Raw genomic sequence first — 24,859 nt, forward strand, 5'->3', positions numbered from 1 at the left:
TGGGCAGTGCCTATACCTCAACAGGTCTTGTTTCCATCCCGGAAAAACTCCTTTGAGGGAGAAAGAATAACTTCATTTCTGTGCTTCTTCAGTCCTTGCTGCTTGTGGTGGGACTGCAGAAAATACTGACAAGGGCTTCTGCTACTTGGCGAGTAAGGGAAGGGCATTCAGGAACTACATAGAGATCTGGCTGTCTTGCTGCATACATCAGCAAGCAAGTATATAACTTCTGAAATTTAATTTACTGTTAGCACTGTCTGCCTTTAAAATCTAAAAGGCAAATTACTGCTTGGTCTCAGGGTTTTTTTCTGTGATTGGTGCATCTTTAGTTACCCAAATATTCAGAGTACTTTTTCATGTTTTGTAGTTGCTTTCAGGCCTGCAGGTTTAAACAAAATACTGTCTGCACCCTAGCCAGTATTTAAAATACTGAAAAATTGGCTGGCTTTTTTAGCAGTGACTTTTTAGTCACTTGAAGGGCAGCTATACTCTTGTGGTTCATTGATGGTGAATTCAAAATTCATTTTTATGTGGAACAAATATGGAAATGATGTGGTTTGTTATTGCTCTTACCTGTAGGTACATCTGTAGTAATGTCCGAAGTGCGGACGTCTTGATAAGGGGATAGAGGCATTTTGATGTACTCATTTTGCTGATACTTTGTTCGTACAAATGTGTTCATTTAAAAACATGATCAGAATTTTTGTTCATATAATGTTAGACTTTCCATCTTTCTGTCCATTGTTGTGAACTTGTTGCTTTTGATCTTTGCTTTATAACTATCTTAACTCTTAAAAAGAGAGATTTTATTTGTGCTTTTGGACAAAACCTGCAGGATGTTTCACTGAACTCTCTTATGCAACTTCTCTTTGCAGCCTGAGATTCCTTAATGCCTCTGCCAACAAACTGGAAATGCTTCCTCCAGCCACTCTTTCTGAAGAAACCCATAGTATCTTGCAGGAGCTGTATTTGACCAATAACAACCTCACAGATAAATGCGTACCCTTGTTAACAGGCCATCCTCACCTGAAAATCTTGCACATGGCTTACAATCGTCTACAGAGCTTCCCTGCGAGGTAAGTAACTGGTTTCACTGCCTCTGGCCCACCGGTGGGTGGGCATCGTGAAACATTCTCACAGCGAGAGCTAAATTGCACAGAAATGTGGTGGCACAGGCAGTATTTTGAATGCAGTTATACTGCAGTGGGTGGATTCACCTGCTATGCCCTTTGCACCTTGCTACCCTCTCTTGGGTTACCCGGACAAGTGAGTGCTACGTTTTAGTTGGTGTGTTTTGATTGCACTTGAAACTCTTTTCAACTGGACTAATTCAGCACAACCGCAGTATGCTTTTGAAGTCAAGCAAGGAGGTCTTCTGTTTTCCCTGGCTTAGTCACTTTGCTTACACCTGGTGTGCTTCTCCTCACAAGAGATTTGTGAGCATAGCAGTCTGGAAATGTCCTCTGGAAGTGGACTAAACTCCACTAGGGAAAAATCCTCTTACTCCAGAAGGAGATTCTGCCTTGGCAGCAATTTCTGTACTTCCAGTTCCCTCTGTTTTAATCAGAAATCTTTCAAGTGTAAGATGTGCTGTAAAGCTGATGGGGTACAACCTTGGAAAAGAGATGCCAATAAATAAAGGAAGAGACATCTCTGTCCTTGTGTGATGTTCTGAGCAGCTGGGCTTCAGCGGCAAGGGGGAGGGAGGGAGATGAATTAGGGGGAAGGGCTGAGTGGGATGCTAGAAGGTGGAGGGGAAAATTTGGGATGAAGTGAGAAACTAGGGTTGAAAGAAAGGGGAAGAAAGGAGGAAAAAGAGTGGAAGTGAGCTGGTGAGCAGGGGCAATGTAAGCAAAATAAATCATTTGAAAGGTAGCATTAACAAAACGTTGACAGAAGCAGCACACATTTTGTTCCACCACTGTGTTACTGTCTGATGTGAGGAGAGGTGACAGGCACTGCTGTGAACAAGGATCAAAGTCCATGACTTTATTTTCTTAAAATAATGAAAACCACTGCTCTTATCACCACTGCAAAATAAAATATGCATGTCTTTTAAAAGAAGAATTCTCAAACTCTTGTTTTTGTAGCAAAATGGCCAAGCTGGAAGAGTTGGAGGAAATTGATATTAGTGGGAACAAACTGAAAGCCATTCCAACAACCATCATGAACTGCAGACGTATGCATACTGTAATTGCTCACTCCAACTGCATCGAAGTTTTTCCAGAAGTCATGCAGCTTTCTGAAATAAAGGTAAGGAATGAATGTGCTTTGGAAGAAGCAAGTATAATGCAACTTTACCAATTCTATTCTCCCCTCAGGTCTCTCATTGCTACAGGATTGTATATTCTCAGAAATTATGGAGATCTGACAGCTGCTTTCTCCTCTGAGGTCATATGCAAAATATTCACCCCTGTGCTGCTTCAGGGTGGAATGGAAGAAGAGCCTCAAAATCTGATTTTTACACTCACCTTCACTAGATCCTATCTTCTCTGCCAAATAAGTGTTAATTGTCTTCCTGTGATGGTCTGTTATGATAGGACTTAAATATTTGGCAAGAGCTATGTGTAATTAACTTTTGCTGCCTTGGCAATTGGTTGATTGTGTAGGAATGGACTTTGTTTAGAGCACGTGTTAAAAACCGCTGAAGCTGCAAAATAGGATAGGCCTTGGGGACAGAGATAAATTCCAGGAGCACAGGATTTGAGTATTTAGGCAAGCTACTTTAATTTTCCTAATTGCAGTCATATTTTGCACAACCGGAGGAATGCTTAATCCGTCTCTTGTATGTGTTTCGAGAAGTAATTCTGTACTTTTCCTGACACTTCTTTTTGTGGGACGCATTCTTTGCTTGACCACGCTGAAGAGCACTACTGCTTACCTGTTGTGAATCGAGTTCCTGCTTCTCGCCTGGCTGTAGTGCAGAATATTTCACACTGCGTGCTGTTTCCGCTGGCCAGAGCTGGGAGAAAGTTAACTTGCAGCATACAAATCTCGTGATACAGCAGAAAATCTGTCGTTCTCCGAGGCTGAGAACTGATTACCTATTCATGGACTCAAAACAACTGAAGTGTCCTTCGGGTGCTCTGTAAAGTCAAAAGGCTAAGTTCCCAGACTGCCATGTGTGCCTCAGTGTCTGGGGTCAGGCAAAGCAGCAGGAGCAATAATTCTGTTGGACAGTGAGTACATGTAAAGATGAGCTTTGTGGTTTTAGCCAGGAAATCTCAAACAAACTTGTGGGTTTTTGATTACTCCTCCCTCTTTGGAACAATGGTCAGAGGAAGTGGAGGGCCATTTAGAATCAATCAGAAGCAAAAACTTTTTTCTGAGAGGAAGAATTGGGGTGGGGGAGCGAGGCTCTGTGCAGTAAACATTTCTTTAAAAATATGAGGGTGGTGTTAACCCAAAAAAAAATTGAGGATAATGTAAACGGGCTGATAGGGAACAAACAGCTTTTTCCTTCTCTTCACTCGTTTTGGGGAAAGCAGAATGTTTTATAAAAGCATCAGTATTTAAAGCGCTACTCTGCCACAATGCTTAGCAGGAAAATGCTCTTGGAAGACCTGGCAGTTTCTTCTTGCTAGTTCCCTACAGTTACTTAGTTCTCTTTAGCAGAAGAAAGAGTCACAGACGTCACTAACTGTTTTGGGACGGCAGGGATAGCAGTGCCTGACTTCACCTAAGAGGGCACAGTGCTCTGGGACTCCACCTTTGTGGAAAGAAAATGCCTAGTCAGTACTCAAGCCTGGTCTTGACTTACGTGAGATGAGTTCACGTAGTTGCCAGATGGGAAGGTGCCTTGTTGGGCATAGGGGTTCTTCTGGCCTCTTGGCGATTTCTCTAGGTCAGGACTGGTGTTTGTCAGTTTGGAGGCCAAGCTTGTGGTGCCTGCCTTTAGCTGTTACTTAGCTTAACCAGAGCTCTTTCTTAGGTACATGAGAGCATTCAAAATATGCCAAACTAAGTTCAGAATCTATTGCTTAAGTGTGGATTTGATCATTTGGTGAAATGAGCTTGCTTGTAGCAAAGCACAAAGTTGTATAGACTCATGTCACCTCTGTGATTATATCATACTTGACGGTTAATTTTACCTGAAGAGGCATTCAAACACTCTAAACTTCTTGGGAAACTCTGTTACCTGAGGTAATGGCTGTTTTGTATTAAATTAGCCTGAGAGGCTGATGTGGTTTTGGAGTCGGTGATACTGGATCAGTTAGTAGCAGCAGTTACTATGCTGTCAGAAATCATTTCAGAAGGAAAGCTGGTATAAATGATGATGGTTCTACACCTGCAGTAACTCCAGGATTTCCAAACACAAGGTCACTTTAGTGGTACAATTGTCTCTAAGCCTTTTTTACACACTACCGCCAAGGCTACATAAGTTATGTGTTGTCCCCTGCATTAAAGAGCCTGGTGGATGTCTCTGAGATATCCTGTACATTTTTTAGGGTTATTGCTGTATTTTATGACAGTACTGTCAGAGTTAGGTTTATCTGTGCACACTGAAATGTCTTCTGCAAGTGGTCAAACAGCTGGAAGCACGCACACCTAAGTCAATGCCCCAGCAGAGTGTTCCTTACAGCCATTGTCTGACTTCAGTTTCCTTGCCTTACAAAATAAAAAAGGGCACTTTTAAAATTGTTATCCAGCATTCTGGTGTACTTTCGCAGTCAAACAGTTGAGTAGTCCTTACTGCTTGAATAGAGTTCAGCGACCCAGGCTTGCTTTTCCCGCCTGGGATCTGGCTTTACTTTATCATAAAGTTTTTGATGACTGATGAATAGCTTCTCTTTTGTGGTTGTCTTGCTGGACTTCTGCGGCGAGGGTGATACGGAGGTTTCTTGTCGTGGTTTTTGGTCAAGCTTGTCTTTCACAGGAGCATTACCTTGAGATCCGAAGCAAGTGAAGCTCTAGTAGCAGTAGCATCTTAAAGACGAAGCTCTCAATCTTTGGTAGTTTTTCTCCTAGTTAAATAGGTTAGTATTGGTATGGCCACCTTCAGTTGCAACTGGAGAGAACTCAAGTCCCTTCCAGCCTTGAACAAAACAGTTACAAAGCTGTAAATTCAGTGTAAGCAAATGCTGAATATTAAACCCTGGTTTTCAGCTGGCCCGTCCAGTGCAAAATCCTGCGTGCAATTGCAGGAGTTGTTCTTCTGATGCTGCATGAGTGGGGCTAAACCAGCTTGCATTTAAATAATGCATGAGGAAATTGGGATCAGTTAGGAAATATGCTTGCCTGCTTGCCTGTGGAGTAGAATAAGGACTAATTTAACATAGATATGCAGAAAGTCCCTCTTAGCCTATTCTTCAAACAGTACAAATAAAATCTAGGAAATCCTAACCTGATAAATAAGCTATCTTCACTAGTGCCTAGGGACGAAGGGATCTGCTGTAGCGTGTTGCTACCTTTGGCTTATTGGGCATTTAATGAGAACAATGAAATTACTTTACTGATTTTTGTACTTGTTATTCCAGCATGCTCTTCCATCAAATTTGGAATGGCATTGGGGTGTTGAACACAGCAAGGCCTGCTGGCAGCTTCTTTAATCTGCAAAGTAATTACTGGCTCTTTGGAAGCAGCAAGGAGTTGCGCAGAGGAAAATAGCTGGCTGGAATAACTGTTCTGTTAAGCTGTCTACTACTTTGTTTGCGTGACAGATTTAAACTCTGATTTCCTTATCAGGCTTAGATAACGTCAGCAGTTTGTTCTTCATAGATAATAAGGCCTCCATATTAGACAACCTCAGGAGTCGAGATTTGAGTTGGAAATTCATTATTTCCATTGCGTATATTTAATAAAGTTTCAGGAGATTTTTCTTTTCCAGATTTGACTAGGTTATCTTATGCCTTCTTCCATCTCAGGACCCAATTTCTTTGAATATACCTACAAAAATGAAAGTGTCTCTCTTGTATCAATGGAAATTATGTAATGGTCAAAATATGCAGCTAGGAAAAACCTCCCCCGACCCCTTTCAGCTTTCTGTTTTATTAAAATTTTTGAAGTCTTTCTTTTTTTGCACATTGAAAGTAGAAAATTATCTTTCTCCAAGACGTTCATAGTTCTTCTATACTTTTAAATACCAGCCTGGTTTGTCCTCTCCAATTTTTTTTGTGTGCAATTTTTGGTGCATGCCACACTGATGGCCCTGTAATAGGGTTTGGAGAGTTGGTTTTGTTCCAAAATGCCATATTTTTAATTGTGTATTGACTTTTATCTGGATATGCGGCTTTAAACGATGTTTGTTTGGGGATTTTTGTCTTTCTAGTGCACTTGTTCTAGCTAATTTGTGCTGAGCTGGTGGATAGCCAGCAAGTTTCTCTGCTGTTTTCTGTCATATTTTTTCTGAAATATTTAAGCTTTAATTTTTTTCACTCATTTTATTGACTTCGTATTTAAATTTTAATTCATTTAAGATGACACAAATTAAAACCATGTTTAAAACTGCTCCAATATTTTTTTTTCCTTTCCCTCTCTACTACTCCTCCACATGCATTCATAACCCTGCTTATTTTAATATCCCTCAGTAAATACTGAATTCCTGAGAGCCTGCTCATACTCGTGCTGGTTTAAACTGACTTTGGAGGAGGGACTGCTATGCCAGTGGCTTAGAAGCCCCAAATGTATTAATATCCATTTCCTTTATCTATTAAAAGACTGGTTTCATCAGTAACATTTTTTCTTAAATACTTGAAAATACACTGACCATCTTTGTCTCTGTGAAGAGCAGGCAAAACTTACTAGTTTTATAACAAGATGACACCTGGCCAGAGATGGAAATGGAGGGAACATATTTCTAGGTGTCCCAGACATCTGGTCAGATGGCTAAATGCCATATGCATTTCCTTTGTAAGAACCACTTACTTAAATGAATGGTCTTAGGTCTCGGTTGCAGCCTTTTTTCTTCATGAAACATGCGTTACTACATTTAATCAAAATTTCTATGATCTTGATGACAGCTGAATTCTCTTGCTTATTTGGCTGCCTTCCTTTTGCAGTGCGTGGACCTAAGCTGCAATGAACTGAGTGAAGTCACATTGCCTGAAAACCTGCCTCCAAAACTACAAGAGCTGGACCTGACTGGAAATCCCAGATTAGCCTTGGATCACAAAACCCTAGAGCTGCTCAAGTAAGTTACCTTACGGAGCGGGGCGGGGAGAACAACTCCTGTGACTAGGATGTGACAAAACCACAATACACAGGAGTGTAAACCTCTTTCAAGGAGTAGGGCTCCCTGTTGTCCGTGGGTCGGCAAGTAACGGCTTATGTGGATAGGTCAGAAATTGATGCTTCGTTAAAGAGGGTGACTTTACCCACTTCAGTGCAGCTGCTTTCAGCTTTAACTCCTGAAGGGGTCTGCTAGTCTGATAACCACTGTTGGGCCAGTTTGATCTTCATTTTACTTCTGACGTTAGATTCATCCAAAATACTTAGTTCATTCCACCATTGAGATGCCAGTAGCTGCTTACTATATTGTTTTGCATTCATGTGCTTGGGTTTGTGTTTGCTGTTGTGCTGCTTTTTACCTCTTCACATATTATTTCTTGTTACCCTTCATACCTCTCTGCTTTTGTCCTAGAAATTTTTAATTTTTTTTCATATTTGAACCTCTCTGAAGACTCACATCTCCCACTCTGCTTGCAACAAAGCTAATTCCCTTGCTTTGGGTCCCTCTGTTTCCTTCCTGTCTACCTATTTGTTTCCTACCCTGGGACTTAAGTGTCATCTGTAACTGAAATTTGCCAAGTGCCTTGTGCCTCCTTCTGCAGTGTATTGGGAAACGGTTGCACTTAACCAGATAATCTGTGGATAGCGGTGCTGCCTTGAGCTTTTCTTATGTCCTGAAGGGAACTGCACCAGCTCCGAGTTTCCTTATAAGTTTCTTTGATCCTTGAATATTGAATGATTCCAAGAAGGGTTGATTTGCTTTTTTAAGGATTGAGCAGTTTCTTTGTGTTGTTTGCTTTTAAATGGTTAAGATCAGACACTCGAGTAGTAAACCTCATCTGTTGTGCAAGCAAGGGAAACTTACAGTGTGAGTTTGCTTTTAGCTTGAATCAGTGGATTTTATCAAATTTAAATGGAAATTTGAATAATGATGAGTTTTCACAGATAAAAACAAGAGTCCATGTTATGCAGCAGAGAGAAAAAAAAAGAAAAAAAAAAAAGGGGCCGTTCCTCTATTTTAAGAGCTGCTTTATTGTATATAGGAAACCTTCCTGAAGAAGTAGTGTGTAACGTTCCTCTGATTCATAGGGAGAAAAAAAATAAATACATATATATATTACAAAGCTAATTGAATTGTGTCAAAACTTAAAGTGAAAGATCAGCTTTTCTTGTGTATAACCCAGCAGACAAGATGGGCAAGCCAAACTCTTGCCACTGTAGTATTCAGGCATCGTGCCCTATAGCAGTATTCTACAAATTTAAGTCTTAAGTGGTAGAAGAGTAGTGTAGCCCAGTTACATGCCGTATTTTCACTGGCATATATGTTGTCCGTAATTCACAGAAAACTTTTTTCCTCTTGTGCATGTGTTTTGTTTGGTTGGGTTTTTTATGAAATTATTCTTAAGACCTCAGGTCTGTTCTCTGTCCTAATACTCATTAGCCGCAGTGAGGTGTTTCAGACCCCTTGAGGGGCTTCTTAGTGTCTGTACTGATACACTACACTCATTTCTACAGTATACTGCTATAATTGTCTGTGAGGAAGGAGGCGCTCCTTTTACATGTTTTGTTGTGGCAGGCACAAAAATACTTGTGCACTTGGTACTTTTTATATCTTCCTTCTGCATGTGAAAGGCAGCTCTCCATCTGTGCCCTGGCAGGATTCAAGCAGGCAGTAGGTTAATATGTATTCTCAGTGGTGCTGAGGAGAAGAGTCCTGTCATGCATGCTTGCTTTTTTAATATGTATGGCGATCTTAAAAGAGGCTTCCATGCTTAGGAGGATGTTGCCAAGTGATTTATTGGATGTAAGAATTTTCAGTAGTAATTAAAATGAAAAAGAAAAAAAAAAAGATGCTTCTACTCTGATTTTTAGGAAGGAGCATCTAGTTCAATTGTAACAGTCATTTTAAATTAGGGGGACAAGAAACCATGCTGTCTGAAAGCCTTAGCCCATATTCCCTGCATAGGATGTGCTGCTGGATATCATTCCTTTCTGGGCACATGGTCTATTTGTAGGGGTGCCACTGAGGAAGCTGGAAGCAATGTGTTGAGGTAGCTTTTTTTCATCACTGCTGGGAAGCCTTGAGATAACTCTACGTCCTTGACCTGCCCAGGAACCAGGCGTTGGTCAACCCAGTTAAAAAAGAAACAAACAGAAAAACCTTTTTGATCCAAGTTCCTCTGCCCTGGAGGATAAGTACCTTGTATGAGAAGTCTGCAAAGAAAGTGTGTTTGCTCGTGTGTGTAGTGTTTTGCAGGCACAGACAGAATTAAAATCTCTGCTACTTTAGAAGAGATCCAGGTTTCCAGTTTGATTTGGGGTCAGATAATCTTTTCTAATGCTCATGGCGAGATGTTTGCCTCCTGTTTGTCACACAGAGAGCTGCAAAACCAAGGGCTTAAAACACCAATGGTTCTAATGTTATTTATGTAATTTGTTTGCTTTTAATCTGCCCTCTCTGATGCACATCCTGACTATTAGCATAAAAAGAAATCGAACTGGATGTGACAGTACTTCAGGTTATTTGAGGAAGGCTGTGCAATGCTGAAAAGACTTTTCTGTGCGTTCAGGTCAGGTGGGGGTTTGGACAGAGAAAAATGAATGCTCAGAGTGAACAGTTAGACCTTTCTGCTTGTGTCCTTTTATGATTCATTTGGTTCATGAAAGGTTCGGGTGCCTTTGAAGTGTCTGCAGCGTGTGGCGAGCTCGCTTTCCCTGCCTTTGGAAGAGAGCAGTAGGGAGCAGGAGGGAGGTCATCTCTCCCCAGCAAAGCAGGGCTGCGAAGAGAAGGGTATAAACAGAGAGGGCTGGGCCCTTTTTAAGTCTTTACTACGCTGCGTGAGAGATTTGAAATTCAGGCTAAAGGCTATGTTGGTAGTAAATTGGAGGGTAGAGGATCAAGGGCCTAAGTAAAAATTGGACTGCACAACTGGGGAAGGCAGAAGGGCTGTGCCTGCTGTCGGGACCGCAGGCTGGCTCTTGCAGGTTGGTGCAGGACCAGGATGGAGTGAATTTCTGTTTTGTGGGCATTTTCATAGAAGGCTGTTACTACATGTTGCTGTTCCTAAAGAATTTATTTTCCTTTTTTTTTCTTTTTTTTTTTTTTTTTCATTCAGGGGGATGGTGTGGGTCATACAGGAGGTTTCATTTGGGTATAATGAAAACAGCCCAGAGACTTGTTGTTAAAATGGATGGGAGAGATGTGTAAGTTAGACAATTACTCCCCTGTACTGGATTTCATCAAGCTAGTGACAAATTTGCCTTGTATTCTTACTGAGCCAGGTTTGAAACAAATAGCTCAGGGGTGAGGGCAGGGAAAAAAAAGCCAGCTAAGCAAAACAGTGCAGCTGACACCCTCATAGAGGCTCAGTTATTTACTGCTTTTTTGTTCTTTGTATACAGACACATGAAAGTAACCCCTTCGGATGTCCTGCTTCATTTTCTTCTATTAAATGCATTACTCGGAACTGGGAGGGGGAAAGAAGTGTTATCTTCATATTTTCAGCTGGATCATGTCAGCACTTCAATCCATTGCATCTTTCCCTTCTCCTTGCAGCAATATCCGTTGCTTCAAGATCGACCAGCCCTCGGCGGGTGATGCTTCAGGAGCACCAGCGGTGTGGAGTCATGGTTACACAGAAGCGTCGGGCGTTAAGAACAAGTATGACCTGGCATGGTTTTTATTATATGAGCATCCTAGCAGCAGAGCGCCTCTATGCTGATACAAAGAAAACCTTTTTTCAGTGAAAGTTTTGGGGACATTTTGGGCCTCACAAAGGCGGAGGCCGTGCCATGACTCTATATTTGTATACCGGGCCCCTGCCTGGCTCTTCGCTTTGGTCTTTGTTAGGGAAGTTGCTAAGATACAAGTATAAGCGACACATTTTGTCTGTGCGAGACTCCGGTACTTGCAAAAGATCTGAGTGTTTAAAAGCATTTTCCTCTTTGCAAAGCTGCTTTATCTTCAACCAAAGGATGTTTACGAAGCAAATCGGAGATACTAAAGGAAGAGGCAGAATGGCCAAAACTCTGAATATTCATAGTGTGCGGAGCTCCTGTGACTAAGGCAGCACTTGACAAATAATGTACCAAGAGTCTGCTAGTCTCTGTGTTGCTGGCAATGTGATGAATCTTTCTTTGTTCCTTAAATACCTTTTTAGAAATCTTCTGCTACCTAGGTTTCTGTAGCAAGTGCCAGCAAGCCTTTACTTACTGTTACCCGATTTAACGCACAACTTGGTCATCAGCATGTTAAATCACAAGGAGGGCTTTTGGAGGAGCAAGTGCAGTTTAAACTGATGTTGTTTCAGAGATCCTTCCCCCCCTATTTCTGCAAATAAGGGACCTATTCACATGCTGAAAAGGAGGAAGAATCCTTAGGGCTTGGCTTGAACATCCAGTATAGTTCTTTCCACATCTTAGCACTGTTGATGGGCCTGACTCTTCTGCACAGCTCAGAAAGCAGTCCTGAAATGCTTGTGAAGAGAGGTGGTTAAAACTAGTTCTCAGACCAGGCTACATCTCTCTGGTCAGAATGACAAGGTGAGAAACTAGTAGCGGGTAACAGCCTTGATATTCTCCTGCTTTGTTTTCTCACTAGGCTGTGTGTGGCAGCACTTTCAGCCAATAACTTCTGTGACAACCGAGAGGCCCTTTATGGTGTTTTTGATGGTGACCGCAATGTGGAAGTGCCGTATCTGTTGCAGTGCACAATGAGCGACATCTTAGCTGAAGAGCTGCAGAAAACAAAAAATGAGGAGGAATACATGATCAACACTTTCATCATTATGCAGAGGTGAGTCTTGGATCTGAAGCCTTTTTTACCTTGTTTATGCTCACTGGGCAGTTTGTTCGCTTTGAGGTCAGACCCCTGCTCTTTCCTTGCTTCAGAAAAATGCAAGAGGGGAAAAAAGCCTTGGTATCTGGCTACGGTGTTTTCTTTTATTGCTTGTTTTGTGAATATTGCCCTCTGGTCCTTTCAGGTGTGGGGAGAAAAAAACCCAATGCCTCCCTACCCAAACAAAAAAAAAAAAAAAAAAAAAAAACCCACCTGCAAAGTTACTAAATGCTCATGGGTTGTGGGTGGAGGCTTACTCTTTTCTCCTATATTCTTTAAGTCTTAACAACTCACAATTGGCTGTAACCAAGTCAGCGGTGTGAATCTCTTGATCATCTTTTAAACTTCCTTACTACTACTGGCTGCAAAGCCTGGGCTGATCCTTTCTGTTTCTCTGTACCAATTCAGGATATTTAAGGCTACACAAATATTTAAAAGATGTAGTCTGACTCCATAGAAACGTCTATCTCCTGTCATCCCTTTGGCCTTAGAATATTATTCAAGCAGGACCCGTCCAAAGAGATTGTGGTATGATAGCTGTGAGCGTAATAGTAGCTCAGTGTAGTGGTTTGGAAACCTGCGTGCATGCTGTTCTTGACAGAAGAAGAAATTGTGCCTCGGGAGACACCGAGTGAAGGACTATGAAGGGAATTGAACAAAGGAGAATAGAGGTCAGGGAAACAAAGGAGAAAGCAAATAAGCAGCTTAGAGACTGAGGAAATGGATCAAGTTAGAAGTAGCATTGTTTATCGTTCAATTGCTGCACCTTTGGAAAGGAAAAATACTGAAGTTCTGGTATTGGGAAAGATACAGAAGCGGCAGGGTGGTATTGAACCTTACGAACACAAGAGGGAAAATGCTTCCTTCCCATAATTGCTTTTAACAGCACCTCAGACCAGTAGACAAAGAGAAGGTGGTTGCCATATACTTAAAATATTCAAAAATAATAACAGATTTGAGTATCGAAAGTACTTATTAAGTGGTTTTGTTTGCTACTAATGCAATTTCACAGGAATGTGGCATTCCTACAAAAAGCTGCTTTTGTGTGTGTGTGTGTGTGTGTCTCAAGTCAAAATAAGCTAACCACTTCTTTGGAGAACCAGAAATAGTATTCATTCCAGTTGCTTTTAACCATTCATTGAGGATTATTACAGATGATATGCAATGCTCCTGAAGTGTATTTCTAAAAAATAAAATAAAAAAAGCACATTGCAGCTTGGTTACAAATTTAGTCATGCATTCTCTTCCCAGGATTTTGAATCACCAGTTCTTGCCAGCTATACCTAGCCTTAATATAAATTCTAGTAACCTCTATAATTAGCTTTCTAATTACTTTAACTCCTAATTACTATAGGAGGAGGCCCTGATAAACAAGATACTGGGGAATGATGGATGGTTTTTCACAGTCTAGTATTGAAATGACTTTATATTCTAATGACAGGATTCTGAAAACTTCAGTTTTATCTTTTTTTTTTTTTTCACTATGACTCCTGCTAAAACAACAGGCTTAAATATTTCTAAGAACCTATTTAACAGGTTAGTAACTGACAGGATAAATGAAGTGTGCCTTCTTACAGTGGAGTTAACAGCCACTGTGCTTTTTTGGTCATCATTTGATAGTTTAAGATCATTATTCTGGAGACAGCACAAAACAATGAACTTCTGCCTTCTGTTTTTGCTCAGAAATAATTTTTACAGTTAAAATTATTAGTTTTATAATAAAATCTGTAGGTTCAGAAACCAAAGAAACAGCTTGATAATATGAACACCTTTTTTTAAGCTCTACGTGTACTCATTTAGTAGTCTTCAATACTTTTCTGACCCTCTCTGTTTTCCTTGATATGACCTTTAAAACAAACACCTTTAAGATGTAGAGGACGAGAGACAACTGTGCAGCTCTTAAAAGTGCAAAGATTTTTTTTGTTGTCGTTGTTCTAAAATTGAACAGATTCGAGTATCTGCATATGTGTAAATAACACACTGGCTGAGAGTTGCACGTGATTTCTCTGAAGCGCTGCTGTAGTGTCACAGTCTTCAGTGGAGACTTTTGTTTCTGTTCCAGTGATCCAATAGAGTCAGTGCCCTGAGTGCGTGTGGTTGCAGAACAGTGGCTGTTTCTCCGTAGTACCCGAGACAGTTGTTTTCCAATTAAAGAACAATCATTGTTTTGTTTAAATTCCAGGAAACTTGGAACAGCTGGACAAAAACTTGGAGGTTCTGCTGTCCTTTGCCATATAAAACATGATCCCATGGACCCTGGTGGATGCTTCACGCTAACCTCAGCAAACGTGGGGAAGTGCCAAACTGTTCTCTGCCGGAATGGGAAACCTCTGCCTTTGTCCAGGTGTTACGTGATGAGTTGTGAAGAAGAGCTGAAGAGGATTAAGCAGCATAAGGCCATTATCACAGAGGTTAGAGAACAATTAGGGACAGTTGCAGCTTGCAGCTTCCTTGGAGAGTATTTGCACAGCAATGCATGAAATTACATGTTTATTCTAGTAACCTCTAAGAGGTAGTGTTAATGGTGTGGGTTCCAGAGTTGAGCTTTTCCTTTCAAGGTGATTCATATCATGCAATCAAGTTGCTTTTCCATCCCATTGCCATGCTGGATTTTGGTTAGCTTCAGTGAATGAGCAACTGTGAGCATGTTGTGTTGAAACAGGAGAGCAGACACCCTCCTCCTAATGCGGAGAAGAATTGCTGTGTTGGAGCTGTCACGGAGAGCCTCTCCAACTGAAAAGGATGAGAGGGCAGAGCACTTGGAGCAATGCTCTCCTTCCCTCAGGACACTCCTTGCTCCTGGCAGGCTGACTTTGCTGTCTGAGCTCTTATGTTCCCAGAGCTGCCCTTTGACAGGCGGCTCTTGAAGAGAGCACTTGCCCAAAAGGAAAACCCATCCTGTGCTCAGCTGAACCATGAGAGAGGAGAAAACTATTTGTTCCTTTCTCACAAGCTTGAAGCCACTGCTGTCAGTTTTGCTTTGCCTTGTGTGACACATGCATAGGAATACATAAATATTGAATCCTCCTAATGGTGGAGGAGAGAGCAGAAAACACAGTTGTACGCCTATGAGCAGGGTGTGCGTGTGTGTGTAGGGATGTGTGTGTGTGTGGAATAAGTCATGTGCCTCTTGATCTTGCCATGGGAAGGTGACGACTGGGATCTCAAACGTGACAAGTTGGAAGGGAGTTACTCCAACGTAGTATGCATCACCGAGGCATGCTCATTGTGGTATTCTGTAGAGGAAAAGGGAAATTTCTGTGCTGAATCTTAAGATGACTCACTGATTTCATGCACCTTGATGGCTTATCACTGCTGTCAGCCTTCTAATGGGGAAGTTAACAAGCCGACAAGGTTTTTTTTTTCTTCTGAGTGGTTTTAAAGGGGAAGCTTTTTTAGTCTTGGTTCACTTTTCTGTGCTTATCTGCTTTATAATAACCACTGCAGTCATCAGCTGGACCAAATGAGTGTAAATCCTCACCTCTGTTGTTGTTCTTGAGTAGGCAGTTAGGAGGGTGCAGCTATCCCCAGCAGGCTGACAGATAGCCAGGCTTGCTGTTTCAGACACTTGCTCTGCTTGTTCTGGCAGCTTGGATTCTAACCAGGACAGGATCCTGGGAATTGGACATGCATGATTTTTTACTTCTCAAATACGTCCACTTTTGCTGATGTTTTCCCTTCGGATATTACTCCTCCTCCCCTTGGAAATGTCCTGTCTAAGTGGAAATGTAGTAAGTAATCGGGGCTGGTAAAACATTTCACAAGGACTCAGCTGACTGAGAAATGCAGACTTACTCTCTGCTGCATTTGACTTGCATGCTTCATTTAAAGTCTTTTTTGGTTTTTAAATTAACTTTTGTTTTCGAAGTGATGAGCCAAGATGAAACCTATGATTGTTACAGCTGCAAGAGAAGAGTCATAACCGAATGACCTGCCCCTATATCAAATGGAGCTGAGCGTGGCTTTGCCCTGTATAAAGCCAGATATCGTGGGTGGAGGAGGGATAAGTCTGACTCACTGGTAAAACATTAGTCCAGTTGGCTCTCGCAGCTGCAGGAGCAGAATAGATGGCTCTTTGTTGCAGACTTCTGCTTTGTTGGCCTGTGCATAGGTGATGCTGATGACAAATCAGTAGGGTGTAGGAGGCGTAGTGCAGGATTGCAAACCAGCCATTGCTGTGCTCTCATCCCAGCTCTGTCACCTCCTTGCAAGTCACTTTGCTTTTCCGTCGTCTTTGTCTGTAAATAGCAGTGCTGAGGGTACTGCAAAAAGAGACATCGGTAAAACACGAGATAGAAGTGCTGTGTATCCTTGTCTACTTTGTTTCCAATTTCCTGTCCTTTCTAATTTCAGGACGGCAAAGTGAATGGTGTGACGGATTCAACAAGAATCTTGGGGTACACCTTCCTTCATCCAAGTGTTGTGCCGCGTCCTCACGTCCAGTCCATCACCTTAACTCCGCAAGATGAGTTCTTCATTCTGGGGAGCAAGGGGCTGTGGGACAGCCTCTCGATGGATGAAGCGGTGGAGGCAGTCAGAAACGTGCCTGACGCGCTGGCGGCCGCGAAGAAGCTTTGCACTTTGGCCCAGAGTTACGGCTGCAACGACAGTATCAGCGCTGTCGTGGTTCAGCTCAACGTGACGGAGGAGAGCTTCTGCTGCTGTGAACTTAATGGGGTCCCACCCCCCAGCCCAGGCATCTTCCCCCAGTCTGTCAACGTGGTCATCAAGGACAGGCCAACAGATGCGCTTGGGATGCCGTCTTCCAGCAGCGGCATGGCTTCGGAGATCAGCAGCGAGATCTCCACCTCCGAAATGAGCAGCGAGGTGGGGTCCACGGCCTCCGACGAGCCTCCCCAGGTAGCCATGAATGAGAACAGCCCGGCCTACCCGGGGGAGCAGCGCTGCATGCTGCACCCCGTCTGCCTGTCCAACTCCTTCCAGCGGCAGCTCTCCAGTGCCACCTTCTCCAGCGCCTTCTCTGACAATGGCCTTGACAGCGACGATGAGGAGCCGATTGAGGGGGTGTTCACCAATGGCAGCCGCGTGGAAGTCGAGGTGGACATCCACTGCAGCCGAGCGAAGGAGAAGCAGCTTCTCCAAGTGCCGGTGGAAGCCAGTGACGAAGGTATCGTCATCAGTGCCAATGAAGACGAGCCCGGCCTTCCCAGGAAAGCTGAATGTTCTGCTACGGGCACTATCGGGCGCCGGCGGGGCAACGGTTCTGTGGCACCGCAAGAGAGGAGCCATAACTTAATTGAAGTTGCGACGGATGCACCTCTCAGAAAAACAGGGGGGTACTTCGCTGCTCCAGCACAGCCCGATCCCGACGACCAGTTCATCATCCCACCAGAGCTTGAAGAAGAAGTCAAGGAGATCATGAAGCAGCACCAGGAGCAACAGCAGCAGCAGCAGCAGCAGCAGCAGCGGCAGTATCCGATGGACCACCTGGCAGACTATTACGATACACCGCTATGACCCACTCTATTTACTGCTCAGAAACAAACTAACAAGGAGACTTGAGTGCGGGACCCAGTGGGCTCGCATTACAGCAGGGGTTTTCCTTATCCTTTTCCTTTATATTCTTCCTTTTCCTTATCCTGCCACTACAGATAACTGCAGCTTTTCAGTTTGTTAGGTTTAATATTCATTGACTTTCTTCTAGAGACGCTTGACTGGTAAAGTTTAAAATAGTTAACCTTCCCTTAACATATCAAGTGTAAAAACAAAAAACAAACAAAAAAAGTAAAAAAAGTAATAAAAAGGTTTAATATATTGCTGAGAAACAGATGATGATGTAATATTTTTTAAAATGGCTTGTTTGTTTTGTTTGAAAAGCAGGGCAGTAGCCAGTGCTAAATGATTTAAGTAATATTGTAATACTGTATTTCTTTGAGAGAAAGGCTTTTTTTGGTCTTGAAAATGATAGACATTTGTAGAATATGGAGACTAACTCCTAGGAGTTGCTTTACTCTTTCAGGTGACTTAAGTCACTGAGATTCACTAATTTTCTCTGAGAGAACAGTTGATTGGGAAATTCCTGTAAATAGCTCAGTGTTGTATAGTGATGCTTACATGTTTTGTAGCCTTGGCATTAAGGACACAACCTGAAAAACTGACCTTTTTTCTTAAGTGACTCTTTGGGCCATGGTCATTGAGCGTAACAGACTGAGTGGCTGTGTACAAGTTAGCTAGACCTGAGGTGGTGTAGACCATTTAAAGAAACCCACTTTTTTCTCTGGTCTCTTTCTTTCCTTACTTTTACAGACACGTTTTGTTTGTGTTCCTTACTGCTGCCACAACCAGCATGATTGTATAGAGCTCATTTGCTGTAGAACATTTACATACCAAGAGCTATATTAAAGCCGAATGCATAAATGAACATGTCATAATTTTTGTTATAATAAATAAGAAATTTACACCTGATGTCTGCTTTTATGTCTGAATAGATGAGCAGCAGCTTTCAAACAGTAGCTTGCTGTAGTTCAGCTCATTTTAAACCAAGAAGCGTTGAAACTTTTTCAGCTCGATCACATTTTTACACTAACTGCAGAAGCTCACGTGTACTTTTAGAATTTAAAGACCATGCAAAATGGCCTTTAAAAGATACAAAACAACTCTCTGAGGAATTGACCTGGTTCTTTTTTTCTTTCTCAGTACTAATTCAGCACTATTGATTTGCCCTTTGCCACAGTATTGACAATGCCAGAAGACTGAAGAGGAGTGGTGCTCTGGCTCTATCCCACTGGCACTCAGTAACTGAAGATAGAAATGGTGAAGGTATAATGCGGGCTTAGAAAAGGGAGAAGGAAAACATTGGCTATGGAGAGAAGAGGGAAAATATAAGGAGAAGGTGGAAAAGTGAACTCGGAGCTACCTACGTAAATTCAGGTTTGCTCCGATGTGTTGAATGAACATGAGTTCAATGGTGGTTTGACTTTGGTAGCAAAAAGGCATTTTTTTGTGATTCCTGTGGAAAAGGAGCAACGCCATTTTTAATATTGCCTGCAACCAACTGCTCCATTTTACTTGTCACTCTTTGAAAAGCTGAATTAGTGTGTGATCATGACAGTGTCTTGCTCCTGCTTGACATTTGGTCTGTATTTTGGGAGAAGACTGTGGTTACAGACTGTTGTCCTTATTCTGTTCTAGGGTGAAATAGCCAAGTTAGGACAGGATTGCTGTTAACAAGATATTTTGAGTTTCTTTTCCTTAATAACAATAACAGCAGAGGAGCAAATATGAAAATACCTGGTTTGGTAAATGTTTATAGCACTGTCTACTGTAGATCTAGAAGATTGTACTTTATTGTAATTTGAGCTTCAAAATATCTCTTTCTTAAAGAAAACTCATTAAATAATGTATTTAAACAAAAAAAAAGTTTATTGTTTATTGGCTAGTAACTCTTAGGTGTTCTTTGGTAAACAGTTTGTATATTTCAAATTTTGTTGAGTGATTCATTTTCCTTGGTGTCCTTGGAAAGCGTTACCTTTTTTTTTTTCCTCTGTTCAGATGTTGCTTGAGGCTGAAGGTGGTAAGAAGCAACGATACTACCACAGCCTAGGCAAGTGATTATAAGTTTATGGTTTCCTGAGCAAGCTGGAAAATTCTCTGTACCCTAAAAAAAAAAAAAAAGCAATTCTCTTCCGCGTAGCACCCACTGCTAGTAGAGGAGTAATCTTGCTCCTGCCGTCTGTGGTCTCTGTTCATGACAAGGTGCCTCTGGTATGCTGTACATGTGGTACTCCGGAGAGAGGAGCAGAGGTCAGAGTAGAGGTGGAAGGGGAACCATTTCACGTGAGCTAAACTTTGGCCCAGCACTGAGAATTGGCACTCCCTGCTGTGCCCTTTTCTCATGTGAATAGAGTACATGCGCGCAGGCTTCATAAAGACTTTCCCTTCCTTTCATTTGAAGGATGAACTCCGAAAACTTTCCAGCCCCTGTGGTGTTAGCAGCTTAAAGGCAGCAATACGGTTTCTCTCCTCATGCCCTTACCTTGAAGCACAGATGGTCAAAACTGAGAGCCCACCAAAGCCTGCCACTTTCTGCATGGTACCTTCCGTAAAGTTAACGACGGCATTCTGGAGTCAGGGCTTCTGTAGCATCAGTGACAGGATTTTGGCTGAGGAGCTGTACCTTTGGATTTCTGGTCTGCCCGAAAAAAGACATTCATGGTAGTAGCCTGTCTTAACGAGTCATAACGTGAAGGATTGATGCATTCGTAGGGGCAACTTCATCCCTCTGCTGGGCTTCCCGTTAACGTGCTGAACTAGATCAGTAGGTCAGATGGCTGGGAGCATCTTTGGAAAGTTTAGCATTTATTTTTTAAGAAGGGCAAAGGGTATTTTGTTCTGGCTTTAAACTGGGACTTGGAAAACAAGGTACAGTTTTCGCTACTTGTGACTTTCCTGGACATCTTTGTCCTTCACAAAAAGGGCTTGGTATGTTCTTACCTCGTGAGGACTGAAGCTGAAGTAGTTGATTTCATCTAGGTGCATTACTATTGTATGTGATTTTATGATTATGCGCACAGTATGTTTTACACAATTTTGACCTACCGGGAACTATCCGACTCAAACAGAGAAGTGGATTTGTTTGCAGAACTTGACAGCTGCAACAGGGGCAAAGGTTGGGGGCTAAAAAGAAAGGAAGGCTTCCAACTGGGGAAAATGTAGACCTGTATTACCTTTATAATCAAACCTTTTGTGTCCTTTGAAACTTGCTGATAGCCATATCTGAGACAAGCAGAAATGAATGAACAGGGGGAGGTAGATGGCTGGTGGCAGGAAAATGAACATATTTACATTATTTCCTAGAAGGTAACTTTAAATAGGAAGCTGTGACGGTATTGAGAAGTAACAGAGTTGCCTATGTGCTTGTACATGCAAGCCGTTTTTGTGGCATAAAAGCTTTTTTCGTGCTTTCTGCCACAGTGCTCTAACATCATGCGTTTTGTTGTGCATGAATAACCTGTTGGTGTTCTGCTTGTGCGTTCAGCGCTTGGCACCACCATCTTCTTGCTGGTAACCAGTGCCATGGTGGCATTGCCTTCCTCTGGCTTACTGCTCCTGGGAGCGTGCCAGCTATGTCCGTGTAGGTTGTCTCCCTCACTACTAGAAAACGTGCCCTGTATGTTACCCTGTAAGTACTCTTTTTGTAGCGATATCGACTTAATTGCTAGCCATCGTGCTTACAACTCATATGCCTAATTTTCTAGCAAATTGTATGTATTTAATTTTTTAGGTATAACTTTGCTACTTTGGAAGCACATCCACGTGGGGGTGGGTGTTAATGAAGTGTCACACACACCTTTGGAGGTAATTTCTGCATCTGTGCCCTGTAAGAAGTCATGGATGATGTCTTTTGGGTTCAACCTTGAAGTTCTGGACTTGCAAATGTTCACTTGAGTGGGCTGATTGGGATAACCTAGTGAACAGTTTACTGACCTGAGGTGCAGAAGGGCTTGAACTGATTCAAGCGGAGCAGTAGGAGTCAAAGGAGTAAGCAGAACAGTAACTTTAGCCTGGTCAGCCTGATTTCCCTGGACACTGCCTGCCGTGGATGAAGAGACAAGCTTTTTTAAGAGAAGGTGGCACTCGGGTCTTAAGCTGAGCAGTTCTCAGCAGTGCTCTATGGTCAGGTCCCTCAGAGCTTTGTGGGGGGAGCTGCATGGCCTGAAGCTGGTGAAAATATCTTTTGCGCTCAGCTGGAACCAGGACGTCTTGGTGTCTGTTAAATGACTCTACGTTTACTTTTTTCCGTTAACCTGCTTTACTTTCCTGCTTTGTTAATTCAGCTGACTTGCTCCAAGACCAACTTACTGCATTATTGTTGGATTGATTTGTGTCTTGCTGATTTAATTGTTACCTGCGTGCTTGCAGTGAGGATTTCATGGAGTGCTGCATGAACCAATTGGTTCCTCTTGATTCCTCGCGTTTTGGTGAGGGGTACGCTGCGTCTTGCACTGATGGTGTTAAGTGTTCAAATGCCCTATGTAACGAGACAGCTGCTTCTATGGAAAGATGAAAGTTAGAATTCATCTGCTGCCTGAGAACAAGTAAAACCCTTTGCAGCCGTTTTGATCGAAAGGTGGGGGTGGAAAAATCCTGAATATTTCATAGATTAACAGCAGCCCCAGGGCAGAATCAGTATACTGTTTATCTAGGACATCAGTGGGGGGAAAAGTTCCTTGTTTGCTCCAAGTCCCAGGTTTAAATGATTGGCCCTTACTTTTCCCCAGACCTTTTTATTTGTATTTCCATTCCTGTTGAGTTCACCAGTTCATCCTTTAGATCATCCTTTCTCAGGCTGACAAGTTGGGATTCACCCGTGGTTGACTTGGATACCTCGTCCTACTTTTTACCTCCCACAGTGAGCTCAGCTTGCCCTCTGGGTTATGACAGAGGCAGGATCCGAGCGGGGCAGACGCTCTCTCATCGTTTTCCGTATTTTCTTAATATTGTAAACCGAAGGGAGACGCTTAATCTGCAAGAGCTCGTCAGAGGCATGACGGCACTGCGGCAGTGAGGAAGCTGTCGTGTAGTAACTGCAACGTGACGGAGATCTGGGACAGGCGGGGCTGGTCCGCTCCCCGGCAGGGAGAGCCGCGAGTCGATGAGCCCCTGCGGCGTTCTGCTCTAGGAGAACCAGAGAGCCTGGTTTCCAACCCGAGAGCCTGGTTTCCAGCCAGAACGTGGTTTCCTGCACCTCGGGCTGGGAGGAGAGGATGAAGCCGGCAGTACCAAGGCTGGGAGGTATTGCCTGCTGGTGGATGAGGTTTAGCTGGCTCTTTCTGCCCCGTCCCCCGTTAGGGTCTCAATTCCAGTGCCCTGTTGCTTGTCACAGCCCCTGGCGCCCGTTTCGTGTTTTTGTCCGGGTTTGTTCTTCTGTGTCGCTTGTCAAAACTTCAGCAAACGGCCAAAAAAGGGATCTTTTACCAGTCGTTCTGTGGAATTGCCTTTGGAGGCCTGTGTTTAGGGTGTGTGACTAGGTGACTTAGGTTTAGGTGACTTGCGGGTCCCAGGGGCCAGCAGTGGCCAGGGATGGGGCTGCGGAGGCCTTTGGGAGCCCCTGGTGCCAGCTGGGCTGCAGCCCTGCGGTGGGAGCCTGGGCACTAGACACGATGCTCTGAGCACAGCAGGCTCTTCTCCCCCCTGTCAGATTAAGCACAGCTGCACCAAGAGAAATACGTGTATTTTAACAGTGAAGTTGTCAGTATTGACTCACAGAACAGATGGAATTGTTTAGCTAATTAAATGTATGCTGTTGAATGCTTTAAAGAAAATTGGGATGCAGAACTGTGAAGGAAGGCTGGTGTAGCGGAAGTATGTGACTCGGTGACTTGTGAATAAGATGCTTTTTTGTTGTAATACCTCCTAAGGAGAGAGACGCCAGCATTTTGTAAAAAAAAAAAAAAAAAAAAAAATAAAAAATAAAAATTGCGGTACGTGCACTTGCAGTTAGTACTTATCTTGGCCCTTAAAAACAGAATATAAAGTGACATATTGTGCACAGAATAGTGTGTAGAATATATAGCGAAGTACTCTGCTCAAATGTATTTAAAATGGGGTGGCAAGAGAGAGCAGAAACGGCTGTGTCTTTTCAGAGTGGCCAAAGCTGTCCCCCTGAAAGGAGCAAAGCTCCCCAAAAACAAGCTTTGGGAGTCCTATTGACATGTCGCCTGTGGTAGGGTTATTTGACGAGGGGTAAAGGGATTATTCCATTCTCTCATTTCTGTTGGGCAAATTTGACCGCAGGGCTATTCGGAGTCAGCTCGGGTACCAGCAAAGTCTTTCCCTGGCATTCCTGGAGTGCCTTGAAATGACAAATTAGATGAGAACATGGGAAAACGTGTCCACAGTCCATCCTGCCCCCAGATACTCTTAAGAAATGGGGATGTGTGGGGAGGGGATCCGTAGCAAGTGACCTTCCCCTCTCCTAGTGATCTGTGGCTTGCACTTGTTTGCACCAGAAGCAATCTCCTTGTGAAGAAGGTGAGAAATGGCTTTCAGGCCTCCTGGTTTTGTCTGATTCGGAACTGCGCCTTTCTATTTGGGGTAGAAAAAGGCGTATTGCTGCCGTTCCCTGTTAATCGAGAACGGCGAGGGCTCCCCCTCGTGTTACCGTGGGACAGGACCAGAATTGCTGCACCTTCATCCTGGGAGAAGGGTGCCAGTGGAAGGTGGTCATCTCGCACCCTTGTGCACGCCGTCGCCTGAAGCCCTGCAGGAACACCAGTGGTCCGGAGAAGCCTGCCTTCAGCCGAAAAAACAGCAGCCAGGCAGCAACGCAGACACGGCAGGCAGCCGCTTCGTACAGGCCAAGGGCTCTCGCGCGCGCTGAAGCCTCCCGAGTCTTGGAAGCGATCGCTGCGAGTCTAAACAAGGACACCAGGGCTGAGGGAGCCGGGGAAGCGAGACCTGCTACTGCTCAGTAGAGCGTCTGCAATGCTGCCCGGTAAGAAGATGGTCTTGGCGAGCGCTCCAGTAGTCTTAGCGAACGGGCAATGAGGTCTTGGTCAGAGCGTGCCTTATTTATTTGGACCAATAAATTGCCTAAACTTCACCGTCGGAGCTGGTCCACAGCGGTGTAAAAATCTGAATCTCCTTCAAGTTGCTCCGGGACATAGGACATCTTGCTGGGGAGTTGTTTTTGCAATCTGAAGGAAGGAAAACGCTCTCTTTACTGTTTGTGCCCCCCCCTCCCATGGTGACTAGGAATGCTAGCTAATCTCCGCTTAGAAAGTCTTAAACTCATCTTCTGTCACCAGCTCGTTCAGCGTCCCATGGCTTCCATCGTCCTGTGCTGCGAATCCTGCCCTAAAATACTGAGGGTTTGGAAGTCACTGGGGGGGG

The 24,859-nt window shown here is 43.3% G+C and overlaps 1 protein-coding gene across 1 annotated transcript in view; it reads left to right on the forward strand.

The window, feature by feature from the left end:
• The window catches only part of PHLPP1 (PH domain and leucine rich repeat protein phosphatase 1), a 140,161-nt gene extending 121,731 nt beyond the window's left edge, over window positions 1-18,430 (forward strand). The window contains exons 11-17 of the mRNA XM_049823786.1: window positions 876-1,076; window positions 2,091-2,253; window positions 6,999-7,129; window positions 10,724-10,828; window positions 11,768-11,962; window positions 14,187-14,415; window positions 16,358-18,430. Of these exons, the coding sequence (XP_049679743.1) occupies window positions 876-1,076; window positions 2,091-2,253; window positions 6,999-7,129; window positions 10,724-10,828; window positions 11,768-11,962; window positions 14,187-14,415; window positions 16,358-17,482 (2,149 nt within the window). The 3' untranslated portion in view covers window positions 17,483-18,430. The remainder of the gene's footprint in view (window positions 1-875; window positions 1,077-2,090; window positions 2,254-6,998; window positions 7,130-10,723; window positions 10,829-11,767; window positions 11,963-14,186; window positions 14,416-16,357) is intronic.
• Window positions 18,431-24,859: the final 6,429 nt, after the last annotated feature.

This window comes from Accipiter gentilis, chromosome 20 (genome assembly GCF_929443795.1).
Source record: "Accipiter gentilis chromosome 20, bAccGen1.1, whole genome shotgun sequence".
Lineage (NCBI taxonomy): Eukaryota > Metazoa > Chordata > Aves > Accipitriformes > Accipitridae > Astur > Astur gentilis.